This window comes from Castor canadensis, chromosome 9 (assembly GCF_047511655.1).
Source record: "Castor canadensis chromosome 9, mCasCan1.hap1v2, whole genome shotgun sequence".
Classification (NCBI taxonomy): domain Eukaryota; kingdom Metazoa; phylum Chordata; class Mammalia; order Rodentia; family Castoridae; genus Castor; species Castor canadensis.
In genome coordinates, this window is record NC_133394.1 from 142,327,543 (window position 1) to 142,351,870 (window position 24,328).

At 44.3% G+C, this 24,328-nt stretch overlaps 1 protein-coding gene across 3 annotated transcripts in view; it reads left to right on the top strand.

Annotated features, from left to right (window-relative positions):
* Positions 1-17,407, top strand: part of Fam184b (family with sequence similarity 184 member B) — a 112,970-nt gene extending 95,563 nt beyond the window's left edge. The window contains exons 9-18 of one of the 3 annotated variants that reach the window (XM_074042547.1): positions 24-150; positions 1,181-1,375; positions 3,414-3,567; positions 4,571-4,734; positions 5,888-6,006; positions 9,295-9,441; positions 11,022-11,139; positions 12,355-12,444; positions 14,455-14,654; positions 14,749-16,280. In XM_074042547.1, coding sequence (XP_073898648.1) covers positions 24-150; positions 1,181-1,375; positions 3,414-3,567; positions 4,571-4,734; positions 5,888-6,006; positions 9,295-9,441; positions 11,022-11,139; positions 12,355-12,444; positions 14,455-14,654; positions 14,749-14,809 — 1,375 coding nt within the window. In that variant the 3' untranslated portion in view covers positions 14,810-16,280. The other 2 variants (XM_074042546.1, XM_074042548.1) reach the window with 2 other exon arrangements.
* The last annotated feature ends 6,921 nt before the right edge of the window (positions 17,408-24,328 follow it).

The following is a 24,328-nucleotide window of genomic DNA, read 5'->3' on the forward strand; positions in this document are numbered from 1 at the left end:
ATGTAACACCCATATCGTCAAAGGACTGAAGCTCCCCTCAAGGAAGGAAGTGACCTGCAAGCTCCACTAGGCTCTTTGCTGAAGGAGAAGGCACCGGAAATCCGCCATCTGCAGGACTGGCAAAGCCAGAAGGCCAGACTGCAAACCCAGGTAGAAGGGCAACCCTGGGGGGCCGGTGGGGGGCTTCCTCAGTGAGACTGTGTCTCCCCCCTGCACTGTTGGGAAAGCACAGGGGCCTGGTTCTCCTGCAAGCTGGGAGAGCATCCTAAGTCCAGGGCTAGATGGGATTCTAGGTTTTGCTTATTCATTCAAAACTGGCGATGCTTGTGAGGACCTATTATTAGTGATTGACTGTTAGAGAGTATATATCAAATAATTATAATATACTGTGTAGTTAATATATTGTATGTTGTATTGGCAGCAGAAGTGGAGCAGGTAATATTCATTCATCTGTGGATTTAACCCTCTACAGATTGGGGGAGAAACTGGATCCATACAGAACATGTACAGATTTTTTTTCCCTGTCATTATTTCCTAAACAGTGCAGTTTAATAACTATTTCATAGCATTTACACTGTAGTAGGTATAGAATTGTAGAGCTGTTTTAAAGTACAAAGGATGTGTGCAGGTTCTATGCAAACACTACCCCATTTTATCTGGTCACCACGGAGGTCCTGAACGGGTCCCAGGCAGATGGGAGGGATGTCGGGATTTTGCTTTTAGCAGAGGAGGTGGCCACGGTAAATAAGAAAGTGAGTCACGCAGGGGATTCGAAATGATAAGGACTTCAGGAAAGAGAGCCGGCGGAGGTGATGGGGCTGCTGGGGATGAGGTGGGGGCACAGCTGGGAGGTTTGGCACTGGATGGAGCCTTCAGGAAAAGCCTCAGTGAGGAATGAGATCTGAGCAAGTCCCTCGGGCGGGCGAGGGAGGTCGCTGAGTGAGCTCTGCAGGGGAGACTGGGCCCGATTCCCCTGCAAAGTTCCTGTCGCACCCTTTTCCCTTCTTCCTGGCCTTCGTGGCTCTAGCTGAGGCGTCCTCTGCAGGCCTTGCAGGTTCTCCCACAGGTGCGGGAGGCTCAGCTAGGATGAGGGGTCGCTTGGAAAGCTTGCCTTTGCAAACCGTGCCCCCCGCCCCCGGAAAGGAGAAGGGCCGGGCCTGAGCTGGGATGCCGTCCGCAGGTGTCTCAGCTGCAGCGGGCTCTGGAGCAGTGCGCCAGCGACTACCGGGGGGACCTGCAGGCGCTCGAGCAGCTGTCGGACCACGAGAGGGAGAAGCTGCAGCGCCAGCTCCAGGAGAGCCTGCAGCAGGGCCAGGCCGCCAAGGCGCAGCAGGCCCTGCGCATGCTCGAGAAGGCCAACGCCCAGGAGCTCAAGGTGAGGGGCACCTGCTGGGCACTCTACGCTGCCTTTTGCCCATTATCTCCAGGCCCCACCATCACCCACAAGGTCGTCGTTATCCTCATACCTTTTCCTATATGAGGACAGAGGCTCAGAGAGGTCCAGTAACTTGCTGAAGGTCACACAGCTAGTAAATTTCAAATTAGGCTCAGCTTTGTTGGGCTTCTGGCATGGTGTTTCCTACCTGCCCTTATGTTAACAAGAACAACATGCTGTCATGACATGATGCATGCTGGGGACTCGTGCTCGGGGGGGGGGGGGGAGAAGCAGGTTAAGAAAAATCTACTCAGCAACAAAAACCCTCCAAAGGGGTTGGGAAGCTGCAGTGTGGCTGTCAGTCCCTCCGTGATGTTTAATCAGCAAGTGCTTCAAACACACTTTATCTCACGCCTTCTGCCTTAGGGCCTGGCTCAAATGCCACTTTCTCAAAAGGCGTTCCCTCCCTGCCATCTGAGGAACGTCCTTAAAGAGGTGTCCCACCAATCCAGGGAGCAAACCAGGAAGAAGGAATGAGAGGGATTGGGATCCAGGGGCCATCGCAGGCCACGTAGGAAGAGCCAGGGGCTGGCTGTGCTGGGGGACAGCACTCAGTCCACACTGCAACAAGGGGACCCAGAAAGAGATGTCTCCGGAGGAAACTTTGTCACCACATAGGGAGAGAGTTTAATGAGAGATCCCAACTCATTCCTCTGCCCCCCAGTTCCAAGCTCTCGAATGTGTTGATAAATAGAATTTCAAGGTGATTCACGAAGCAGGAAGCAGACAGCAAGTTTCTTAGGCAGGCAGTGGGAAGCAGTGAGAAGCAGGAAAAGCGGGGAAGGCACTCAAGGGTGTGGCGTGTGGAGGGAGAGACCCGCTTGTGGCTTTCGTTGGGGCTCTTTCTACTAGCTAAGATAGGTTAGGGAATCTTGCCGCAACTTTCTTCCAGAAATCTATGCTCTTTCTGGTTGACACCTGGTACCTGGTAACATGTAACTTTGTTTGTTTGTCTGGACTGAACTCTGTCACCCAGGGGCCGCCCCGCTGTGACCTGTCATCAGGCGGGTCCTTTACCTTTCTGATCCTAATTTCTCCTCTGTTAAAGGGGGGGTGTGATAACACTGTCATCGTTTCTGTGTGACCTTGGAAAAGCTTACCTATCTGTTTCCTCATCTAAAAAGTATTTTAGAACTGAAACTTTCTTGCCAAAAACAAGAAAAAGCAAAGAGAAAAGAAACTGTATTCGTTTCCTATTGCTGCTGTAACAAATGACCAGAAAGGGAGGGTCTTAACCCAGCACAGATTTAGTACCTGTCAGTGCTTGCTCTAAAGTGAGGCAGTGCAGGGCTGAGTTCCTCCTGAAGCTTTCTCCAGCTCCTGTCAGTGACTGCCTGAGTTCTTCGGCTCTTGGCCCCTCCTGTGTCTTGAAACTAGCGGGCAGCACTTCTAGATCTTTCTCTATCCTGTTCTCCCCTCTGCTTCCACCATCAAATTATCTCCAAATGACCTTCCTGCATCCCTCTTAAAATTAGTCTTGTGACGGAGGCCCACCCCAATAATTCAGAGTCATCTCCCCTCCCAGCATCCTTTGCTCAATCAGTCATGTCTGCAAAGTCGTTCTTGCTATGGAAGGCAACATATTCAGCTTCCAGGAATTCAGATGTGAACAACTTGATGGCCATTTTTGTCTCCACCACAGAAACCAACAGACAGGTGCCTCCACTCAGCCTGGGAAGATGCTCACTTTGTGCTCCTGACTATGTTAAATCTGAGCCACACAGTATCTGTCTGTCTGTCTCTCTTTCTTGGTCCCTCTCTCCTCTACCTCCTAACACCAAATTCTAAATGAAAGAAATCTGGCTGACCCACATTGGAACAGGTGTCCAATCTAGTGGAGATGGTGGGTTTACACGGTGTAAAAATGATTGCTGTGGTCAGGCCATTGCTGGAGCATCCCCTGTACCCTGATAAGCCCTCCACAAATGAGTAACGAGTGCCCAGTTTCATGAGTCCTTCCTCTTGCTTTTTTCCACAGGCCACAGAGGAACGCTTGAAGAAGGAATCCAGCCACAGCCTCCACATCCAGCACCAGGCACACCGGCTAGAGCTCCAGGCCTTGGAGGAAAAAGCCAGGCAACAGCTGCAAGAAGAACGGGAGAGGACACAGGCCCAGCAGACCCTGCTTCTGGGTAAACATACACCTGTACACCTGGGGGCCCAGCCACCCGGGGGGTCCACCCATGGAAACTGGTGGCAGGCAGGGAGGGACCCAGGGAACTAGAGGCACACAACTAGAATGACAATCCTGGCTCTTTTCCTAACTAGCTGGGAGCAAGGTGAGCTCTGAGCCTCCTTTTCCTGTCCTATAAAATTGGGCTGCCATTGTCTCTACTTTGCAGTTACTATGTGGACGAAGGAGATACTGAGCGTAACATGCCTCACACACAGCATAAGCCCAGGGGAGAGAGACGCCATCATCGCCATTCAATAAAACTTAGATTGAGCCTTCGCAGGGGTTCATAGGATTGGCTTAACCTCCTATCTCCATTCTCAAGATTTCTGCAAACTAGGGACCTCAGGCCTCCAGGCACCTGCCTGTTCCTCCTCTTCCTCTGCCTGCCCCATATTGTCCCCAGCATGAAACTAGTCCCTCTTTCATTTCCACATCAAAGCCGACTCACATAAGACATTCCGAAGACAGTGAAGGTCTAATTGCAGCCTGGTTCCAATACTCACTAGCTGTGTGACCTTGGACAGGTTGTTTAACCTGCCACCTGTCCTAACCAACTAGCAGTCACCCAACAGATGACTCAAACCAAAGAAAACTCACTTGAAATTTTGAATCCTAACTTCACTGTTTAAGTGCTGTGTACTGTGGACAATTCACCCATCCTCTCTGATGTTTCTTATAAAATTGAGCTGACATGGGCTTGGGAAGGAGGACCATGGGGTGGGGAGATAATAGGTAGCAGATAGGATGCTTTCAGGGCTTAAATGAGAACAGTTTTTGAAGGGTTTGGCTCATTTAGTGCCCCAGGCATGGTACTGTTGTTTCTGTTATCTTGGAATACGGTTAGAAAACTCAACCCAAAGCCTTCAGCAGCTGCCTGCTCCACCCCACCTCTGGGAATGTCCTTGCAGGGAAAACTTCAGCCTTGGCATCGACCATGACCTCCCACTGCTCTTCCTCAGAGTCCCTCAGGCAGGAGCTGTCCGAGCAGCGAGCTGCCTGCTCAGAGCACCAGAAGGACCTGGAGGCCCTGCGGGCTGAGCTGAGGGCTCTGGACAGTTTGGGAAGACAGCAGGACATCAGCCCATGTCCAGGGGACAGTGAGGACCACACCAACACCACAGAGGTCAGTACCCTGCCCCTGCTTACACCCCTCTCTCTTCAGGGGCAGCCATAAAAGACAGGCTCTGGGTACTGGAACACTTCAGTGCTTGAAGTGGCAAGGCCCTATTCCTTCCATGGCCTAGGGACACCCAGTGGCCTACAGGCCCCACTTTTGAAAACCAAAATGCAGGTTTTAAATGTTGCACCTTACTTATAATTCAGATGGATGGCATCCCAGGATTTTGCGGACCTCCTGACCCCTAGTGTGGGTCACTCTGGATCTGCAGGGGAATTTCTCAGAAAACCTCCCCAGACAGGTTCCCTGTCTACACCCTGCTGTTCCAGTACAGGCAGCAGCCTTATCACTCAGACTCAGTGTGACCCTAAGTCAAGTTCCTGCTGAGACCCCATCCATCAGCACCTTCTTTTCATGCTCATAATTCCTGCTCCAGCCAGAAGCACAAATACCTCTCAACAGTTCAACAGTCCTGGCCTCTCTCCCCCAGCCCATTGCACACCACTTCAGGTGTTCTGCTAACGCCAAGCTCTTTGTATAAAACCTTCAGTGGCTCCCACTGGAACAAGCTCCAATACAGGCTACAGCCCTCTTCCCCCTGCCCCTTGGCATCTGTGCCCTGCCTTCTCCCTCCTCCCCACCCACGTTGCCCTCTATGCTGGCACCATCCCCTGCACACATCCTACCCTCCCTGCCAGGGACCTCCCCTGCACACAGCTTCTACTCCACACTGGGACCTTGCCCCCACACCAAGACCCTCTACCTGCAGCTCCCAGAGCACTTGCTGCTGGTGCAGCTCAGCCAGCACTACGGTCTCCTGCCAGGTTCTGTTAGGGCGTTGACAGTCACATTTAGGCAGGGAGGCCACTCCAGGTGAAGAGAGCAGCAAGACCACAGGCATGGATGGCGTCGTGAAACAGGTGCAGTGTGTTGTCTCTTTGGATGTAACCTACATTCGTGGTGCACCAGTTTCACTAAACTCGTGGAAAGTCAGATTTGGCCAACTTCCGAAGCAGGGAAACTGCAGAGGGCAGAGTGGAGCTCCAGGATGGGCTGAGCGCTTATGCCTCTGTCTCTCCTGCAACCCATCTCAGGCCCCTTGGGCCTTGTCCACCTTGGCGCCTCCTGAAAACGCCTCTCCTGGCTGCCTTCTCCTTAGGATGCGGGCGGCGCTGCAGGGCTGGGTGCGGCGTGCGGGCTGCTGGAGGAGAACGCGCAGCTCCAGGACGCGGTGCTGCGGCTGCGCGCGGAGGTGGAGCAGCACCGCGACCAGCGCAGGTGCGTGCGACCCGGCCGCGCCCGGGGCATCCTCTGTCCTCAGCACGCTGGCACCTCACGGAGGTCTCCCCTTTGACCCGCGAAAAGTGCCAGTGCTCTGGGATTGTAGATGTCAGAACGGCAGCGGGTTTGCCCGGAAATAGAAGGAGTCCTGTGTCCCTGCAAGTCTAGGCACCAGAGCACCTGTCCCACCACTGTGGCACAGTTCGCCCCGGGCCGTGCGCGCTCCCCTGGCTGTGCGGCATCGGGGGAGGCAGCTAAGCCCCAGGCTGCGTCCTCCTCTGTCAGGTGGGGTGACACCACCATCACCGTTCGTCCCTGTACGGAGGAAGCCCTATGCTGGTTAATTGTGCACGTTAAAAACTTACCGATTCTGGCTGGGCTTCCCTGGCTCGCGCCTGTAATCCTAGCTACTTGGGAGACAAGGACCTGGAGGATCACAGTTCAAAGCCAGCCCTGGCAAATAGTTTGCGGGACCCAATTTTGAAAACCCAACACAAAAAAGGGCTGGTGCGGTGGCTCAAGTGGTAGGAGCGCCTGCCTAGCAAGTGTAAGGCCCTGAGTTCAAACCTCATTGTTCCAAAAACAACCTTATCACTTCTGAATTTGTAGTGATTTTTCTGTCTTGTTGGAAGGCTTTTAATATAAATTCAATTTCTTTAATAGATGTAGGACTTGCTAGGTTATCTATTTCTTCTTGAATGAGGTTTTTGTATCTTTCAAGGGATTTGTGCCCTTCATCTAAGTTTTTGAATGGTCACAGTCCTGGGGATAAAGTTGTTGAGAATTTTCTTTTTGTCATCTTAATGTTTGAAAGATCCCTTGTTTTCTCTATTATTTGTCAGTTATGTGTATTGAATCCTGCTGGGCCTGCCCAGAACTGCTTTGTACTTAGACTGTATTTGTTTATTTACATGGCACTTCTTTATAAAAGTGAGGGACAGTGATGCATGGTGGGGCTTACACACCTGCCTTCACATCACATGTAGGTGTGAGGAAGAATGGAGTTTGTCTTTGGTCAACAATTTTAACTCTGCCTCTAAAGCAGGACCTTGGGCACATTTCTTAAATTCTTTAGGCCTGGGTTGCCCAGAGCATGGCAGAATAACAGTGTCTAGCACACAGGTTGTTGAGACAATTAAAGAAGATGGCATATGCCGGGCATGGCTGTGAACACCTGTAATCCCAGCACTTGGGAGGCTAGCCTGGGCTACATAGAGAGACTGTGAAGAGGAGAGTGTGTGTGTGAGAGAGAAAGAGATTTAGAGAGAGAACATGTAAAGTGTTTAGAATAATTGAGAGCACAAACAAATCACCAAGTCAAGAAATGTCAGCTGGTAAAGGTCTCTCTCAAATTGTAGCTGGGAGCTGGAGCATAGCCCAGATCCAGAGTACTTTTCTAGCATGGGCACGGCCTGCATTAGATCCCCAGCATCACAAAAAAGGAAAAAAAGTCACTTTGAAGCCTTGTTGGTCACTTTACCAGACACACCCACAGCCTTTCTGACTCATTGGGGATGGGGTGCACACTGAGAATTAGCCTTATTTAGACTTAGAATTTGCGTTTCTGACAAATTCCTAGGAGGTGCTTCTGAGTCACCAGATGGCACTGAGGGTACCACTCTGCTTCACCTTAGGCTCAGTGTCCTGAGCAAGCTGTCAGAAACATAAATGGACATGCTCACATCTTTCCACAAAGTTAGATATTATCAAATAGCAATAAATTCTCAAGCGATGTCAATTTCATTGATATTAATTTGCCAAGTACGAATGACATCACTTGATAGCCATGATACATTGGCAAACAGGTTCTTTTACTTCGATCTTGATTGCTAATATGAACTCCAAAATCACACAGTACATTTCACCCAGTAACAACATATAGGTTACAGAATACATATGGATTAAAGAGGCTGCAGAGTGTAGAGGGCTGTGCTGGAGGCAGGGCAAGGAAAAATCTCTCTAGGGAAGCAGATAACAAATCTACCATTTGTAGATCTGTTCAACGCACAGAGTCGTCAAATGCTGGTGCAGGTGGCAGACCACTTCAAGTGTCAATTTGAAGTGAGCTGTGTGTCATAAGCATGAGAGTCCAGGGGCCGAGGCAGAGGCCCTTTGATAGGTGACTGGGTGGCGGGTCAGTCTTAGTCTTGGCATGTTTCTCCTTTTATAGTCTCAGGTGAGGGGCTTACATCTGGTGTGACTGTAAGTGCATGTGTCTGATATAATTTGATATATTTGCAGATGTGATTGTTCACTGGCACAAATAAGTTATTAGTTTGTGCCTCATGTGGCAGATGGTAGTTGTTTACTTGTATAAACAGACATAGAGTCATTCTGTTTTGGCACTTTTACTCAAAGTAGAGTAGCTAAGGTCAAAACTGTTGCTGTATAAAATGGAGTAAGTCAAAACTAGGCACAAGTTTTAATCTGCTGTTTTAGACAACATAGAGTAACCCAGAGCAGATCCAGCCTGTTCTCCTCATTTAGTTAGTGATCTGCTGTGTGGCACTGGGAAAGTTCTAAAAGAAGAGGTAAGTTCAGGTAGGGACTCTTCACCATAAGGAGGAAAGCAATGATTCCTGTCCTGGGAAAAAGATACAATCACACAAAACTGTGCATGTGCTTTCTGAGGGAGAAACGCCCCTAGGACTCACCCTTGAACCCCTATGTTCCCCACCTTAACCTGTAGGTTAAGAACAATGATAGCTAATGGTTAAACACTTCCTTAGTGCCCTGGACTATTCTAGACTTGTATTAGCGTACTTCCTCCTTTCACTGACCCTGTGAGGTAGGTACCAATGTCACCTCCATTTAACAGAAGTGGAGACTGTGCCCAGTTTCACACAGTTAGGAAGTGGTAAGAGGCAGCTATGGATACAGCATCCTGGCCCTAAATGCTACTCCCTTACCCGATCCCACTGCCTTGACATCTGGACTGGAGATCTCCCAGGTCTCTAAGAGTCCCAAGTATCTGGGCCTCCCTACCTGGGGCTTCTTCCAGGTCTGTTTTCCACTGGCCCTGGGAAAGTGGCTCTCTTCTCCGGTTCTACTTAGTGGATACTGGGGTAGAAGGGTAGCTATGGGTCCCATTGTGGTGTTTACCCCGGATCCCAAACTCAGAGACCTATCTGTCCTTCCCAGGGGTAGGCTGACCTTACATTCATAACCTCCCCAACTCAGGGTCCCCAAACTGAGCTGATCAGCAGAGAGGGGATTAAACCCAGACCCCAAAGGGCTCAACTGCCAGAGCCTTGGCCAGTCTGTCTGTGCTTCTGTCCACCATAGGTTGCTGGAGGAGGACCAGCAAGCTCAGAGGGTCAGGGAGGTGGAAGCGCTTCGCCAGGAGCACCGGAAGGAGATGCAGGCTATGGTGGCAGATTTCAGTGGTGCCCAGGCCCGGCTCCAGGCCCGGCTAGCTGCTCTGGAAGCTGAGTGAGTAAGGCCTTGAGCCTGGGTTGAGCGAGATCAGAAGATGTGCCACTTGTGAGCATGGCGATTCATCCCAGTGTCCCTAGAATATCATGGTTTAAAAACTTCCTGAGTTCCAGGAAGACCTGCATTTGCAGGCAAATGAGGTTGGTTAGCTATCCTTTATTTTATGAGGCTGCAGTGCTCTGGGGTCCTGTGAGAACGTCTCTATCTTAGCATGGTTTACCCCTCACACCTGGAAGAAATCAAAAGGATTTGGGCTGCTTTTTTTAAAAAATAAGCTTTTTGTCTGTTCCAGCATGCCTCATCTTCCTTGATCTTCACAACAGTCTTTAAAGGTGGAAATTGTTATTCTTTGAGAAGTAAGGAAAGCAAGGTTACCTCATGCAGGTACGCACACGTACACAGTATTCAACAAATGAATACTATGTGTCATGCAGTATTTTAGGCTCTAGAGTTATAGCAGGAAACAAAACACAACGACCCTGATGGTGCTCATAAATTAGAGGTGTGGATTCAGACAAGGAATAAGCATACAAATAACTATTAACTTCACATGGTGAAAGTGCTAGAGGAAAGATAGGATCAGGGTGCAGAGAGTGGCAAAGAGAGTGGATAAGGAAGGCCTCTCTGAGTAAGTGAGATATTAAGAATGACAAGGCAAGTAAACTTAGAGTATCTCTGAGAGCCAGAAGAAGGAACAGCAAATGCTAAGGCCCTGGGACCTGCTTCACCTAGGCATGGTTGGCAGAAGACAGCCAGAAGACTCATGCTGCACACAGTGAATGAGAAAGTGAGTGGAAGGAAGAGAGGTGGGTGGGGGAGATCCTGCTCTGAAAGGGAAGCCACTGCAAGGCTTTTGACAGGAATGACGTGATCTGACTTATCTTTTAACAAGGTCACCTCTGGTTGTTGAGCAATGATAAAGCTAGAGGATGGGGATGGTTGACAAGGAGACCAGTTAGGAGGTGACCACAGTGACCCAGGTCCACAGAGGTGAAACCACTTGCCCACGTTATACAGCACTAAGTAAAGTTGAAGGTTACCTATCTGACCCTTAGCCTGTGCTCTTACGAACTGCTCTCCAGATCTCCAGAGCCAAAACAGATCACACAAAACCTGCTTTGAAAGGTTTTACCAGCTCCTATCCAGTGGGCACTGCTCTGTGCCAGCCAGCTATTATTTCATTGCCTTCTCTCAATCAACCGCCCAATCTCCTGCCCATTTTAAAGAGGAAGGAACTGAGGCTCACAGGTGAAATGCTGGGCCCAAGGTTGTGTCACTAACTTCCTTCTCTGTGCCGCGGCACCAGATTTCCTACCCAGGGCTCTTCCAGCAACATCTCTGGCTTTGGAAGCCCGGCTGCAAGCAGAATCTAGGTGCACACGAGTCTTTAGGTCCTTGGACCTGCAGCTGGGAGAGAAGTGACTGAAGTCACTAGTTGCTGGGGGTTGGGTTCTGCTGCCAGCTCAACTGGCCCTCCTGCAGCCTGGGCAGGGTTGGAAAAGCTAAGCACATGCAGCATCTCCCTCTGTCCACTTGGTCTTCCTCCGCCCTGTTGAGTAACTGCCTACCTTGACCAGACTGAAAGACTCCGGAGAGAAGCCTGGGAAGGGAGTGTCGCGGCCTGAGGACCTGCAGCTCATAGGTCGTCTGCAGACCCGCTTGAAGGAGAGAGAAGAGATCATCAGGCAGCTCACGGTGAGGCCGCAGGCTGTCCAGCTGCACCCTCCATATCTGCACATCTCCATGCTTGCCCACACACCCGTACACCTGTATACCTGCATGCCGGCACATTGCACACATGTATACATGCCCACACACCCGCACACCTGTACACACACACACCTGTACACCCTCACACCTGCACACCTGGACACCTGAACACCTGCATACCGGCACATCGCACACCTGTACACCTGCCCACACACCCGTACACCTGCACACCTGCACGCCTGTCCAGGTGCTGCATAGCTCCTCCAAAGGGTGCTCACTGTGTACCTGGCATTTCTCTAGACACCCAAAATTTTGATTTACAAAGAATCCTTCCCAATGTTTTTTTCCTATTTTTAAAAAGTCATCACTAAAAAAAACTTATACAGGAAAATAGAAGGCAAAGAAAAAACATTCTACTCCCCAATCCACAGCATCTTCTTGATGTTGACATTGAATTTGAGAAAAATCTGTAATGGCTTGCATTTGAATTTTCATAATCAATCAAATTTATCATTATTATTATTAAATTTCCTTTCATAAAAATGAAACCTATTTTCTAACTAGCAAGGTCACTTGCGGGCCTCTTGAAGAGAATATTTCCAACAGCCTCTGATTCTGTATAGAAATGCCATCAAGGCCTAGTGGTCATTTCTTTTGAATGTCCTTTACTTTCACTCAGTCCTTGTCATCCACCTCATGTCTCGGTCTCCTACTTTGACCACTGACTAAGAATTAGATTAATAAGGAATTACTGCTCACTTGCTAAGTGTGAAAAGATATTGTGACTTTAAAAAAAGAATCCTAATCTCTTAGAAATTCAATCACTGAAGTGGGACATGGACCGTATAACCCTCTCTACTTCTGCACGTTAGAAAGTAGCTGATGTACATGTAAGACAAAAGGAAGGAAAGAAGGTGAAATCTTTTTGTGGATGTGGGGCTTTCTTTCTCTGCCTTCATCAGACCTTTCTGAACCAGGTTTTCCCTCTCAGATGCTAAGAATGCTGGGATTTCCCCTGCTAAGGCATGAGCCTGTCCTTCCCTTCACACGAGGGCTGTACATACTCAGAGCTTCAGTGGCTGGCGGCCTCATTACCACTCACTTCCTCTGCCCTCTAAGCCCTGCTAGTCACCCTCCTTCAAGTCAAAGCCAGTGCCATGTGCTCAGGCACATTTAGACTCAATGAAATTGGTTTTCCAGGAAGAGAGAAGATTTCACAACGCAGTGTCCCATCGGAATCGATCCTTCTCTTTCAATCCTCACCCAGGGTATTTGACCCCTTCCATGAAGGTAAATTGGTTCTATTAGTTTTAATGCATCACACAATTTTTCTGGTTTCTTTTCTCCTAAAGATAACTGCAGCATATTGATGGACTGGTGTACATTCAGAGGACTAGTTATTGAGAAAAACACTCACAGGACATAAATAGTCCAAAATACAATAAACAATGCTTATATCTGACTGAGCAGATTATGGGTGGTTTTTATTTTCTATGGACCTTTGTGTTTTCCAAATTTTCTATAGTAATTATGTGTCACTATTAATAATACCTTCATGGGGATAATGGGAGAGAAGGGAAATAGTAGGAATCTTCTACTTCTTTTTGGTGGGGAGTGGTGGAGCTGTAATTACTTCTTACTTTTTTTGGTGCTGGGAATTGAACCCAGAACTCATGCATGCTATGTCCTTCCAGCCTCTATACTGTCTTAATCCTTATGGCCTTGAAATTATGTCCTGTATCTTGTAAAGCAGTCTTTCCACCTCACCCTCGTCAGGACAGCACTCTTGGCCTTTTGCATTTCCATGAACATTTTGGAATCAGTTTGTCAGCTCCATGCATTCACCAAAAAAGAAAAAAAACTTGTTAGGATTTTGATTAGAATCATCCTGAATCTATAATCACTTTAGGGAGAATCGATTTCCTCATGATATTATTGAGTCTTCTAATGTGTAAACGCCATCTACCTCTCCATTTGTGTTATGCCTTCTTCAGTGGATCACAATAAATTATAAATTTCGAGTCCAACGCCTTAACCACTCGGCCATCACAGCACTAACAATAAATTATAAATTGTTACATGTAGATCTTACACATATTTGTTATATACTTTAGTACTTGGTATTTTTCATTCTATTGCAAGTAATGTCTTAAATTATTCCTCTGGGCTGGGGGATAGCTCAGCAGTGGAGTAACCGCCTACCATGTGCAAAGGCACTGCATGTCATCCCCAGCATCATAAAAGAAAAAGAAAAAGAAAAAAGTTTCTTCCTCACGTACTTGGTTGCGCGTGCGCGCGCGCACACACACACACACACATTTTATATATATATATATATATATATATATATATATATATATATATAATTGAATTTTGCATATTTTAATCTAGCAACCTTATTAAACTTATTCTATTCTTTTAAATTTTCTATATGTGATAATATTTTATGTAAATGATAACAGCTTCTGTTATTACTGGGTTTTTTTGTTTTGTTTTTAGGGGTGTTTGTTTTGAGACAGGGTCTCACTATATACCCCAAGCTGATCTCAATTCATGACCCTCCCAGTAATTTTTCATAGCTCATGGCACAATAAACCTAAAGTGACCTGAATTGATGAAGTTTCATTTATGTTTTTTTTAATATATCTCTCTTTGTGTGACAAAATATTAAGTTCATTCCAAAAAATATTAATGAATTTGAGAACAGGGTGGGCCCAGCCCTGGCTGAAGGTGTTATATGGTCACCTAAATGCTAAGAAACTGTTTTTGAATTATAAAACAAAGTTCTGGATAAAGAGATTGTGAAGTTGTGCATTAAAAAAAAAAACAAATGAAGATTGGAGAAAAAAATGATTTAAAAGGTTGATGATGCTGGGCACTGGTGGCTCACACCTATAATTCTAGCTATTCAGGAGACAGAGATCAGGAGGATTGCAGTCTAAGCTAGCCTGGGCAAATAGTTTGTGAGAACCTATCTCGAAAAAACCTATCACTAAAAAAGGGCAGGTAGAGTGGCTCAAGGTGTGGGCCCTGAGTTCAAACCCTAGAACTGCAAACTAATAATAAATAAATAAATAAAAGGCTGATTATGAAGCTCAGTGGTAGAGCAGTTGTCTGGGTTCCATCCATAGCACTGCAAAATAAAATAAAATAAAAAGATTTTTATTAAAATAATGTGTAAATCCATAAATATAACTGTGGCCTCTTCTCCTGTATAATCTTGGTCAGATGGTCTTATTTACTTTCACAGCAGTGTGATTTTGGGGCAGCACTAATAGAATTTTCCTCTAATACAAACAGAAAAAGAAGATGGAGGAAGTGCCCAGCCGAGTGGTCAGCGTGCCAAACCTCGCCTCCTATGCTAAGAACTTCTTAAGTGGAGATCTGAGCTCCAGGATCAATGCCCCTCCCATAACTAAGTCACCCAGCTTGGACCCAAGCCCTAGCTGCAGCCGCCCTTACAAAGCCACCCAGGCTCTAGATGCAAAAACTGCCCCGAGGTAAGGGGGTCGGGGCAGCTACTCCATTGTTCCATGGACAGGAGGGAAGTTAGGATCCTTTCTGACACCTCCTAAATACTTGGCATTTTGGCAGATCTGAACAGAAGCACAAGGAGCCTGCCTTGGAAAAAGATCATTCAGAGAAGGAATCTTAATGAATTCCAGAAGGTCTTTCTGTTAAGGAACCACATAACTGAGAACTTAAAAGTAGGTTACCAGAGGGTGAGCTCTCTTCACCTGGCCTCAGGTCTGCATTCAAAATCCTCTTTTCTTAGCTGTGTGGCCTTGGGCAGGTCACTTATCTAACTGGTTCTCTGTATTCCCACAGTGAAAATGAAGATGATCCAGCCCCTAGCTCATAAGACTGATGTGACAGAGGGAATTAATCCATAGGATTAATAGCACAGGATCTGATATACAGGTGTTCACATAGTTTCACTGTTGCTTTTAAGGTCATCAAGGTTTATTGTACTATTTTGGAATGTTAAGGCCTATTATCTGTGAGTTTGGCTGACTGCTGAATGATCTCAGATACATCCTTTTTACTTTCCCTTGCAGAAAGCATCTCTTCCAGAATAATTCTCCTTCTTATCCAGTTTCCATTCAGAGGACACATTTTATATGCTCGGTTTCAGGCTTACATTTCAGAAAGGGCCTCTTCTAAAATATTTCCAGTCCTGAGGCTCTGCCTGCCTACCTGACCCATGGCTGGTGGAACTGAGGAGGCAGAGAGCTCTGTGAGTGGCAGCTGGAAGGACCTCCTTCCTCCTTGAATGGGTCCAGCTCTGTCATTTCACAGCTGTGGAAACTGAGGCCTGGAATCCTAAGCACACCCGTTAGTCAGTTCCTGACTCTGGCTATGGTCTTTTCTCATTGTTTAAAGGTAGTTTATTGTTTTAGGTAAAGCTTCACAAATGTAGATAAAGACCATCCAGCCAGCTGTACATGGGTGTCTTATTGCCTACTGTCTCCTTTTTTTATTTATTCAGCTAACTTCATAGCTTCACTTAATATGCTAGAACATATTGGATAACAGGTAATATACTACAGAAGACATCTATTGTAATGCTGTCTTGATTAATCATTTTTACCTTTATTTTATTTTTTATTTTATGGTGGTACTCAGGTTTGAATTTGCCTGGTACTTGCTAGGCAAGAGCTCTCCCTCTTGATACATGCCCCCAGCCCTTTTTGCTTTAGTTTGCTTTTTTCAGATAAGGCCTCAGGCTTTTGCCCAATTAGCCTCAGACAGCAACCCTCTTATCTCTGAGTAGCTTGGATTACATATGTGGGCCACCATATCGGCCTGTTTTTCACCTTTTTAAAATTGGGCTTATCATCTAATTTGTGCCTGAAATAAATAATGAATGTTGCGAAATATACCTCATTAGTATAGTAACCACTGAGACTTCAAGGAAACAATGGACAAATAATGGAGACCCTTCTGTTGTCAAAATAGGAACTAGATAAGTCCTTCCCCACCCTATCTTTTACAGCTTATTTCCAGCTTCTAAGGGTCACGGTCTAGTATCTTTTGAAGACTAAAGAATCAGCTGTCTTCCCCTAGAAGGGTGTTGGAGTATTGTATTTACTGAATAATTTCAAAACCACATAAGAAATGTTTGTTTGTTTTTAGGGCGCAAGAGGAGGAAACGACCCAACAGAAACAGGGCTCTCCACACCAGGAGTGGTTTACCAAGTACTTTTCTTTCTAAACTCATTTTGGAACACATTCCAGAGGACATTAAAAAAGCACTCAAACTATCTGAAGGAATGAACTAAAACCAAATAACGTGCTAGTGATGATTTGCATATGAGAGCTAAAACGATTTTTGGTGTTAACATTTCAGTGTTTCATTGTGATCCCTGTTCATTCAAATATTCTTGATATTAAAGATAAAACAAACCAGTGTTATTAAAACCACCCACCGGGTAATACTATTAATGACTTATATACTGTATTTCTAATGTCTGTAATGTCACTCTCCACTTTGTGGGATGTCAGAGTTTGTGATTCCCATGGTCTGCTTTAGAAGTGGCTTCTTTCTTCCTTAGGATGCTAGTCATCTCCACTTGAAAAGTTCTTTCTATGTAAAATGGTATAATCCCCAAATACACATCTAACTTCAAGAGGAAGAGGAATAAGATAAAGGTCAAAATGAATAGGAAAGCCAATTAAAACAAAAAGTGAAACCTGTTATGAATGAACCATAGCCTGCATGGATGCCAAGTTTGGACCTCCTGGGTGTAGGACAGGCAGCAGATTACGGAACGATAACATCTACCTCAAAAGGGGCTATGCAAACATGAAGGAAGATACCATAGGTCAAGATCCCAATCATGAACTGGAATTTTCTGTAACTGTGCCTCCCCCTGCCATATATCTCAGCTTCAATGACTGGTGTGCTGACTTGCTCTTTCATGAATGTTTCTGGACTTCCTGTTCTTTGAAGTCAAACTGAACCTCTGGTGGTCTTTGGGTTTGGGGCATTTGCCTCATGATATTTTGCTTCCCTACTGCATGGACTCTCAGTTGATTAAAGGGACCTGGGACTTCAGGAACTGTCCCCGGTGCTGACAACATCGATCTCTTACTCTCTGATGGATCAACATGATTAGACAGCATTAAATACAACTTTTCGTGGGCAAAATATTTTCTCAATCCTTTGGTGCTGGCCCAGCAAGTGGCTGATAAACAGATCTCAGTTCTATGCACTATGAAATCTTTTCTCTTTGAATAAAGCTTTAAACAACTGGGCAATAAAAATGGCTGTGACTTGTATTGGTTTTCCATAGAAAAGTAAGATTAGATGAAGACAGAGCTTTGAAAAAGGAAGTTACATAAAGCTCAGTCAGAACATTGACAAAACGTAGCTGATTACATGCTCATGTCATTTTGAGAGAAATGTAATTAAAATTGAAATTCACTTTTTCAGTGCTGGGTATTGAACCCAGGGCCTTCCCCATTCTAAGGCAAGTGCTCTACCACTGAGCTACACCTTCAAACCTAAGATCATTTTTAAAATGCAAATATCTGTCACCATATCTGTACCATGCCATAGTTCTTTTCAGTTCCAAATTTTGTCTTTTCTGTTTATCTTTTCTAATATAGCCTGATACCAGCTCTAATCTGGCTGCAATAACAAAATGCTTTAGACAGGGTAATTTATAAACAAAAATTTATTACTTACAATTCTGGAGGCTGAGAAGCCCAAGATCAAAGTGCCAACAGAATTATCTGGTGACGGCCTTTTACTCACAGATGGCACGTGCTCTGGGACCACATGGCAGGAGCAAGGGAATGTACTTGAGCCTCGTTTATAAGGGCACTAATCCCATTTATGCGAGCTGAGCCCACAGTTTCATCCCCTCCCAAAGCCCCTACCTTCTAATACTTCATCTGAAGTGCTCGGGACCAGATGTGCTTTAGATTTTGGACTTTTTTTTTTTTCAGGGGCTGGTGGTATAGCACATGCTTAGCACATGGGTTCAATTACTAGAACACTATCACCACCCCCTCCAAATGTGGGACTTTGCATTCTTTCAGATTTTGGGATATCCTGCATATACACAAGTTATCTTGGGAAGGGGACCAAAGTCTAAACATGAAATTCCTTTATGTTTATGTTTCATATACACACAAAGCCTGCAGACTAATTCTACGTGGTATTTTTAGTGCACTGACATTTTGACTGCAATTGGTCAGGTGTGAAATCGTCCACTACATGTCAGTATCATGTAGGTGCTCAAAAAGTTTTGGATTTGGGATTTTTGCATGTGGGATGCCCAATGTCTCACACTGGGTATTAACTTCCAACATACGAATTCTGGGAGAATACCAATATTCAGACCATTAGCAGTGAGCATTGTTTTTTATCTTTTACTTTAAAAAGACTAGATACAGGTTAGAAACGTGTGGTTCTGTATTTTTGAGTTGAGACATTTCCCCACACTGTGCAACTCGTGATGATGAGCAGCCAGCTGCACTTTATTTCAACTCAGCATACCCGTGCAGGGATAGAATTTAATTGAGACCCTATGTCTGTTTTGACTTCTTTCTTGTTGAATTTCCAGATTCTACTCTGCACTAATTATACCTCTGTTCAATATATTTTTGCATGCTTCTATACTTTGTGTTTTATGACATACTCCCTGAGTGTTGAAGTTAGACACAGAAGAATGCATACATAAGCTTGTTTGGTGTTACCAAAGAACCATCCACAAAGTTCACACCCTTACCAGCAGTGAATGAAATTCCATCTCTCAGTACTCCTACCTATACTGATGAAACAAATTGATAGTGTGCATTGTGCAATTCCATCAATCTCTCAAGAGTAGAGGGGCCTAAATGAGACGGTAATGGCTTGAAGGTAACAGTGGAATGAGGAGAGATGCTCTTGACTCAGGACTAAGTTAGGAAAAAGATTTGATGACAGATCTCTTCAGGCTTTAATACAACAGAGAGGGGAAGAGTTACATAGTCCAATACCACTGGAGAGAAAGATCATTCATTCCGCATTAATGCAAACTTTCTTAATCAGGATAGAAAAGAATAGATTGCCCAGTCAAGAGCGACAGACCATGTAGCAGGGGCCTTGGCTGCTGTGGCACTGGTGCTACATGCACCTGCAATTGAGGGTACTTGGTCAATGATCACTGTCCAGGATCCATCTGGATTCCTTAATGGTGAGGCTGGCAAATTAAAAGACTGCCTTCCTGGTAACCTTTAGAGTTTTAAGAATGGCACTAATCTGCACCATTACCCTCAACACCACTCCCAACAAGGATTATTCATTTTTGTTTGTTTCTTGTGTTGCTGGAGACAGAACCCAGGGCCTCACATAGTAGGCGAGGCAAGTGCTACACTGAGTTACACCCAGCCCCCTGCAATACTGTGTGTAATCTACTGTTTTTACTAGCTCCTTAGCTATCTGCTCTTGAGATAACCAAAGAGGCCCCTGCCATTCAGTCACATTACTTTCTCATTATCCCTCTGCAAGGAGTCAAGACAATGTGACAGACCAGGTGTGGTGCCACAGTCTGTAATCCCAGCACTTGAGGCAGGAGGATCATGAAGTTCCAGGCCTGTATGGGCTACACAGCAAGGGCCCATCTCAAAGAAGTCAGTGTAATGATAGGTGGCGACCTCTGAGGTCCTGGTGTGCAACATTTCTTTTTTTTTTTCATTTTTCTTTTATTATTCATATGTGCATACAAGGATTGGTTCATTTCTCCCCACTGCCCCCACCCCCTCCCTTACCACCCACTCCGCCCCCTCCCTCTCCCCCCCCAATACCCAGCAGAAACTATTTTGCCCTTATTTCTAATTTTGTTGTAGAGAGAGTATAAGCAATAATAGGAAGGAACAAGAGTTTTTGCTGGTTGAGATAAGGATAGCTATACAGGGCATTGACTCACATTGATTTCCTGTGCGTGTGTGTTACCTTCTAGGTTAATTCTTTTTGATCTAACCTTTTCTCTAGTACCTGTTCCCCTTTTCCTATTGGCCTCAGTTGCTTTAAGGTATCTGCTTTAGTTTCTCTGCGTTAAGGGCAACAAATGCTAGCTAGTTTTTTAGGTGTCTTACCTATCCTCATCCCTCCCTTGTGTGCTCTCGCTTTTATCATGTGCTCATAGTCCAATCCCCTTGTTGTGTTTGCCCTTGATCTAATGTCCACATATGAGGGAGAACATACGATTTTTGGTTTTTTGAGCCAGGCTAACCTCACTCAGAATGATGTTCTCCAATTCCATCCATTTACAGGTGAATGATAACATTTCTTTCTTCTTCATGGCTGCATAAAATTCCATTGTGTATAGATACCATATTTTCTTAATCCATTCGTCAGTGGTGGGACATCTTGGCTGTTTCCATAACTTGGCTATTGTGAATAGTGCCGCAATAAACATGGATGTGAAGGTGCCTCTGGAGTAACAGTCTTTTGGGTATATCCCCAAGAGTGGTATTGCTGGATCAAATGGTAGATCGATGTCCAGCTTTTTAAGTAGCCTCCAAATTTTTTTCCAGAGTGGTTGTACTAGTCTACATTCCCACCAACAGTGTAAGAGGGTTCCTTTTTCCCCGCATCCTCGCCAACACCTTTTGTTGGTGGTGTTGCTGATGATGGCTATTCTAACAGGGGTGAGGTAGAATCTTAGTGTGGTTTTAATTTGCATTTCCTTTATTGCAACAGATGGTGAGCATTTTTTCATGCGTTTTCTGGCCATTTGAATTTCTTCTTTTGAGAAAGTTCTGTTTAGTTCACATGCCCATTTCTTTATTGGTTCATTAGTTTTGGGAGAATTTAGTTTTTTAAGTTCCCTGTATATTCTGGTTATCAGTCCTTTGTCTGATGTATAGTTGGCAAATATTTTCTCCCACTCTGTGGGTGTTCTCTTCAGTTTAGAGACCATTTTTTTTGATGAACAGAAGCTTTTTAGTTTTATGAGGTCCCATTTATCTATGCTATCTCTTAGTTGCTGTGCTGCTGGGGTTTCATTGAGAAAGTTCTTACCTATACCTACTAACTCCAGAGTATTTCCTACTCTTTCCTGTATCAACTTTAGAGTTTGGGGTCTGATATTAAGATCCTTGATCCATTTTGAGTTAATATTGGTATAGGGTGATATACATGGATCTAGTTTCAGTTTTTTGCAGACTGCTAACCAGTTTTCCCAGCAATTTTTGTTGAAGAGGCTGCTATTTCTCCATTGTATATTTTTAGCTCCTTTGTCAAAGACAAGTTGGTTATAGTTGTGTGGCTTCATATCTGGATCTTCTATTCTGTTACACTGGTCTTCATGTCTGTTTTTGTGCCAGTACCATGCTGTTTTTATTGTTATTGCTTTGTAATATAGTTTGAAGTCAGGTATTGTGATACCTCCTGCATAGTTCTTTTGACTGAGTATTGCCTTGGCTATTCGTGGCCTCTTGTGTTTCCATATAAATTGAACAGTAGATTTTTCAATCTCTTTAATGAATGTCATTGGAATTTTGATGGGAATTGCATTAAACATGTAGATTACTTTGGGGAGTACCGACATTTTTACTATGTTGATTCTACCAATCCATGAGCATGGGAGATCTCTCCACTTTCTATAGTCTTCCTCAATCTCTTTCTACAGAAGTGTATAGTTTTCCTTGTAGAGGTCATTCACATCTTTTGTTAGGTTTACACCTAGGTATTTGATTTTTTTTGAGGCTATTGTAAATGGAATTGTTTTCATATATTCTTTTTCAGTTTGTTCATTATTAGTGTATAGAAATGCTAATGATTTTTCTATGTTGATTTTATATCCTGCTACCTTGCTATAGCTATTGATGATGTCTAGAAGCTTCTGAGTAGAGTTTTTTGGGTCTTTAAGGTATAGGATCATGTCGTCTGCAAATAGGGATATTTTGACAGTTTCTTTACCTATTTGTATTCCTTTTATTCCTTCTTCTTGCCTAATTGCTCTGGCTAGGAATTCCAGTACTATGTTGAATAGGAGTGGAGATAGTGGGCATCCTTGTCTGGTTCCTGATTTTAGAGGGAATGGTTTTAATTTTTCTCCGTTAAGTATAATGCTGGCTGTAGATTTGTCATATATAGCTTTTATAATGTTCAGGAACTTTCCTTCTATTTCTAGTTTTCTTAGAGCTTTTATCATGAAATGATGTTGGATCTTATCAAAGGCTTTTTCTGCATCTATTGAGATGATCAAGTGGTTTTTGTCTTTGCTTCTGTTAATGTGGTTTATTACGTTTATTGATTTTTGTATGTTGAACCACCCCTGCATCCCTGGGATGAAGCCTACTTGGTCGTGGTGAATAATCTTTTTGATGTGTTGCTGAATTCGGTTTGCCATTATTTTGTTGAGGATTTTTGCATCAATGTTCATTAAGGAGATTGGCCTATAGTTCTCCTTTTTGGAGGTGTCTTTGCCTGGTTTTGGGATAAGTGTAATACTGGCTTCATAAAATATGTTTGGCAGTTTTCCTTCCCTTTCTATTTCATGGAACAGTTTAAGGAGGGTTGGTATCAGTTCTTCTTTAAAGGTCTGATAGAATTCAGCAGAGAATCCATCAGTTCCTGGACTTTTCTTTTTGGGGAGACTCTTGATTGCTGCTTCAGTTTCATTTTGTGTTATAGGTCTATTCAGGTGATTAATTTCCTCTTGGTTCAGTTTTGGATGATCATATGTATCTAGAAATCTGTTCATTTCTTTAAGATTTTCAAATTTATTTGAATATAGGTTCTCAAAGTAGTCTCTGATGATTTCCTGGACTTCCATGGTGTTTGTTGTTATCTCCCCTTTTGCATTCCAATTTTACTAATTTGGGTTTTTTCTCTCCTCATTTTAGTCAGGTTTGCCAGGGGTCTATTGATCTTGTTTATTTTTTCAAAGAACCAACTTTTTGTTTCATTAATTCTTTGTATGGTTTTTTTGGTTTCTATTTTGTTGATTTCAGCTCTTATTTTTATTATTTCTCTCCTTCTATTTGTTTTGGGATTTGCTTGTTCTTGTTTTTCTAGGAGTTTGAGATGTATCATTAGGTCATTGATTTGGGATCTTTCAATCTTTTTAATATATGCATTCATGGCTATAAACTTTCCTCTCAAGACTGCCTTAGCTGTGTCCCATAGGTTCTGGTAGGTTGTGTTTTCATTTTCATTGACTTCCAGGAACTTTTTAATTTCCTCTTTTATTGCATTGATGATCCATTCTTCATTAAATAATGAGTTATTTAGTTTCCAGATGTTTGCATGTTTTTTGTCTTTACTTTTGTTGTTGAGTTCTACTTTTACTGCATTGTGGTCAGATAGTATGCATGGTATTATTTCTATTTTCTTATATTTGCTGAGGCTTGCTTTGTGCCCTAGGATATGATCTATTTTGGAGAAGGTTCCATGGGCTGCTGAGAAGAATGTATATTGTGTAGAGGTTGGATGACATGTTCTGTAGACATCTACTAGGTCCACTTGATCTATTGCATATTTTAGATCTTGGATTTCTTTATTGAGTTTTTGTTTGGATGACCTATCTATTGATGATAATGGAGTGGTAAAGTCTCCCACAACCACTGTGTTGGCGTTTATATATGCTTTTAGGTCTTTCAGGGTATGTTTGATGAAATTGGGTGCGTTGACATTGGGTGCGTACAGATTGATGATTATTATTTCCTTTTGGTCTATTTCCCCTTTTATTAGTATGGAATGTCCTTCTTTATCTCGTTTGATCAATGTAGGTTTGAAGTCTACTTTGTCAGAGATAAGTATTGCTACTCCTGCTTGTTTTCAGGGGCCATTGGCTTGGTAAATCTTCTTCCAGCCTTTCATCCTAAGCATATGCTTATTTCTGTCGGTGAGATGAGTCTCCTGTAAGCAACAAATTGTTGGATCTTCTTTTTTAATCCATTTTGTCAAACGGTGTCTTTTGATGGGTGAATTAAGTCCATTAACATTAAGCCTTAGTACTGATAGGTATGTGGTGATTCCTGCCATTTAGTTGTCTTAGTTATTTGAAGGTTTGATTGTGTGTACCTAACTTGATGTTACTCTCTACTGTCTTGCTTTTTCTTATCCTGTGGTTTGGTGCTGCCTGCCTTTTCATGGTTAAGTTGGGTGTCACTTTCTGTGTGCAGGATCCCTCTGTTGTGCAACATTTCTTGAATCCTCTCTCTGACCATGTCC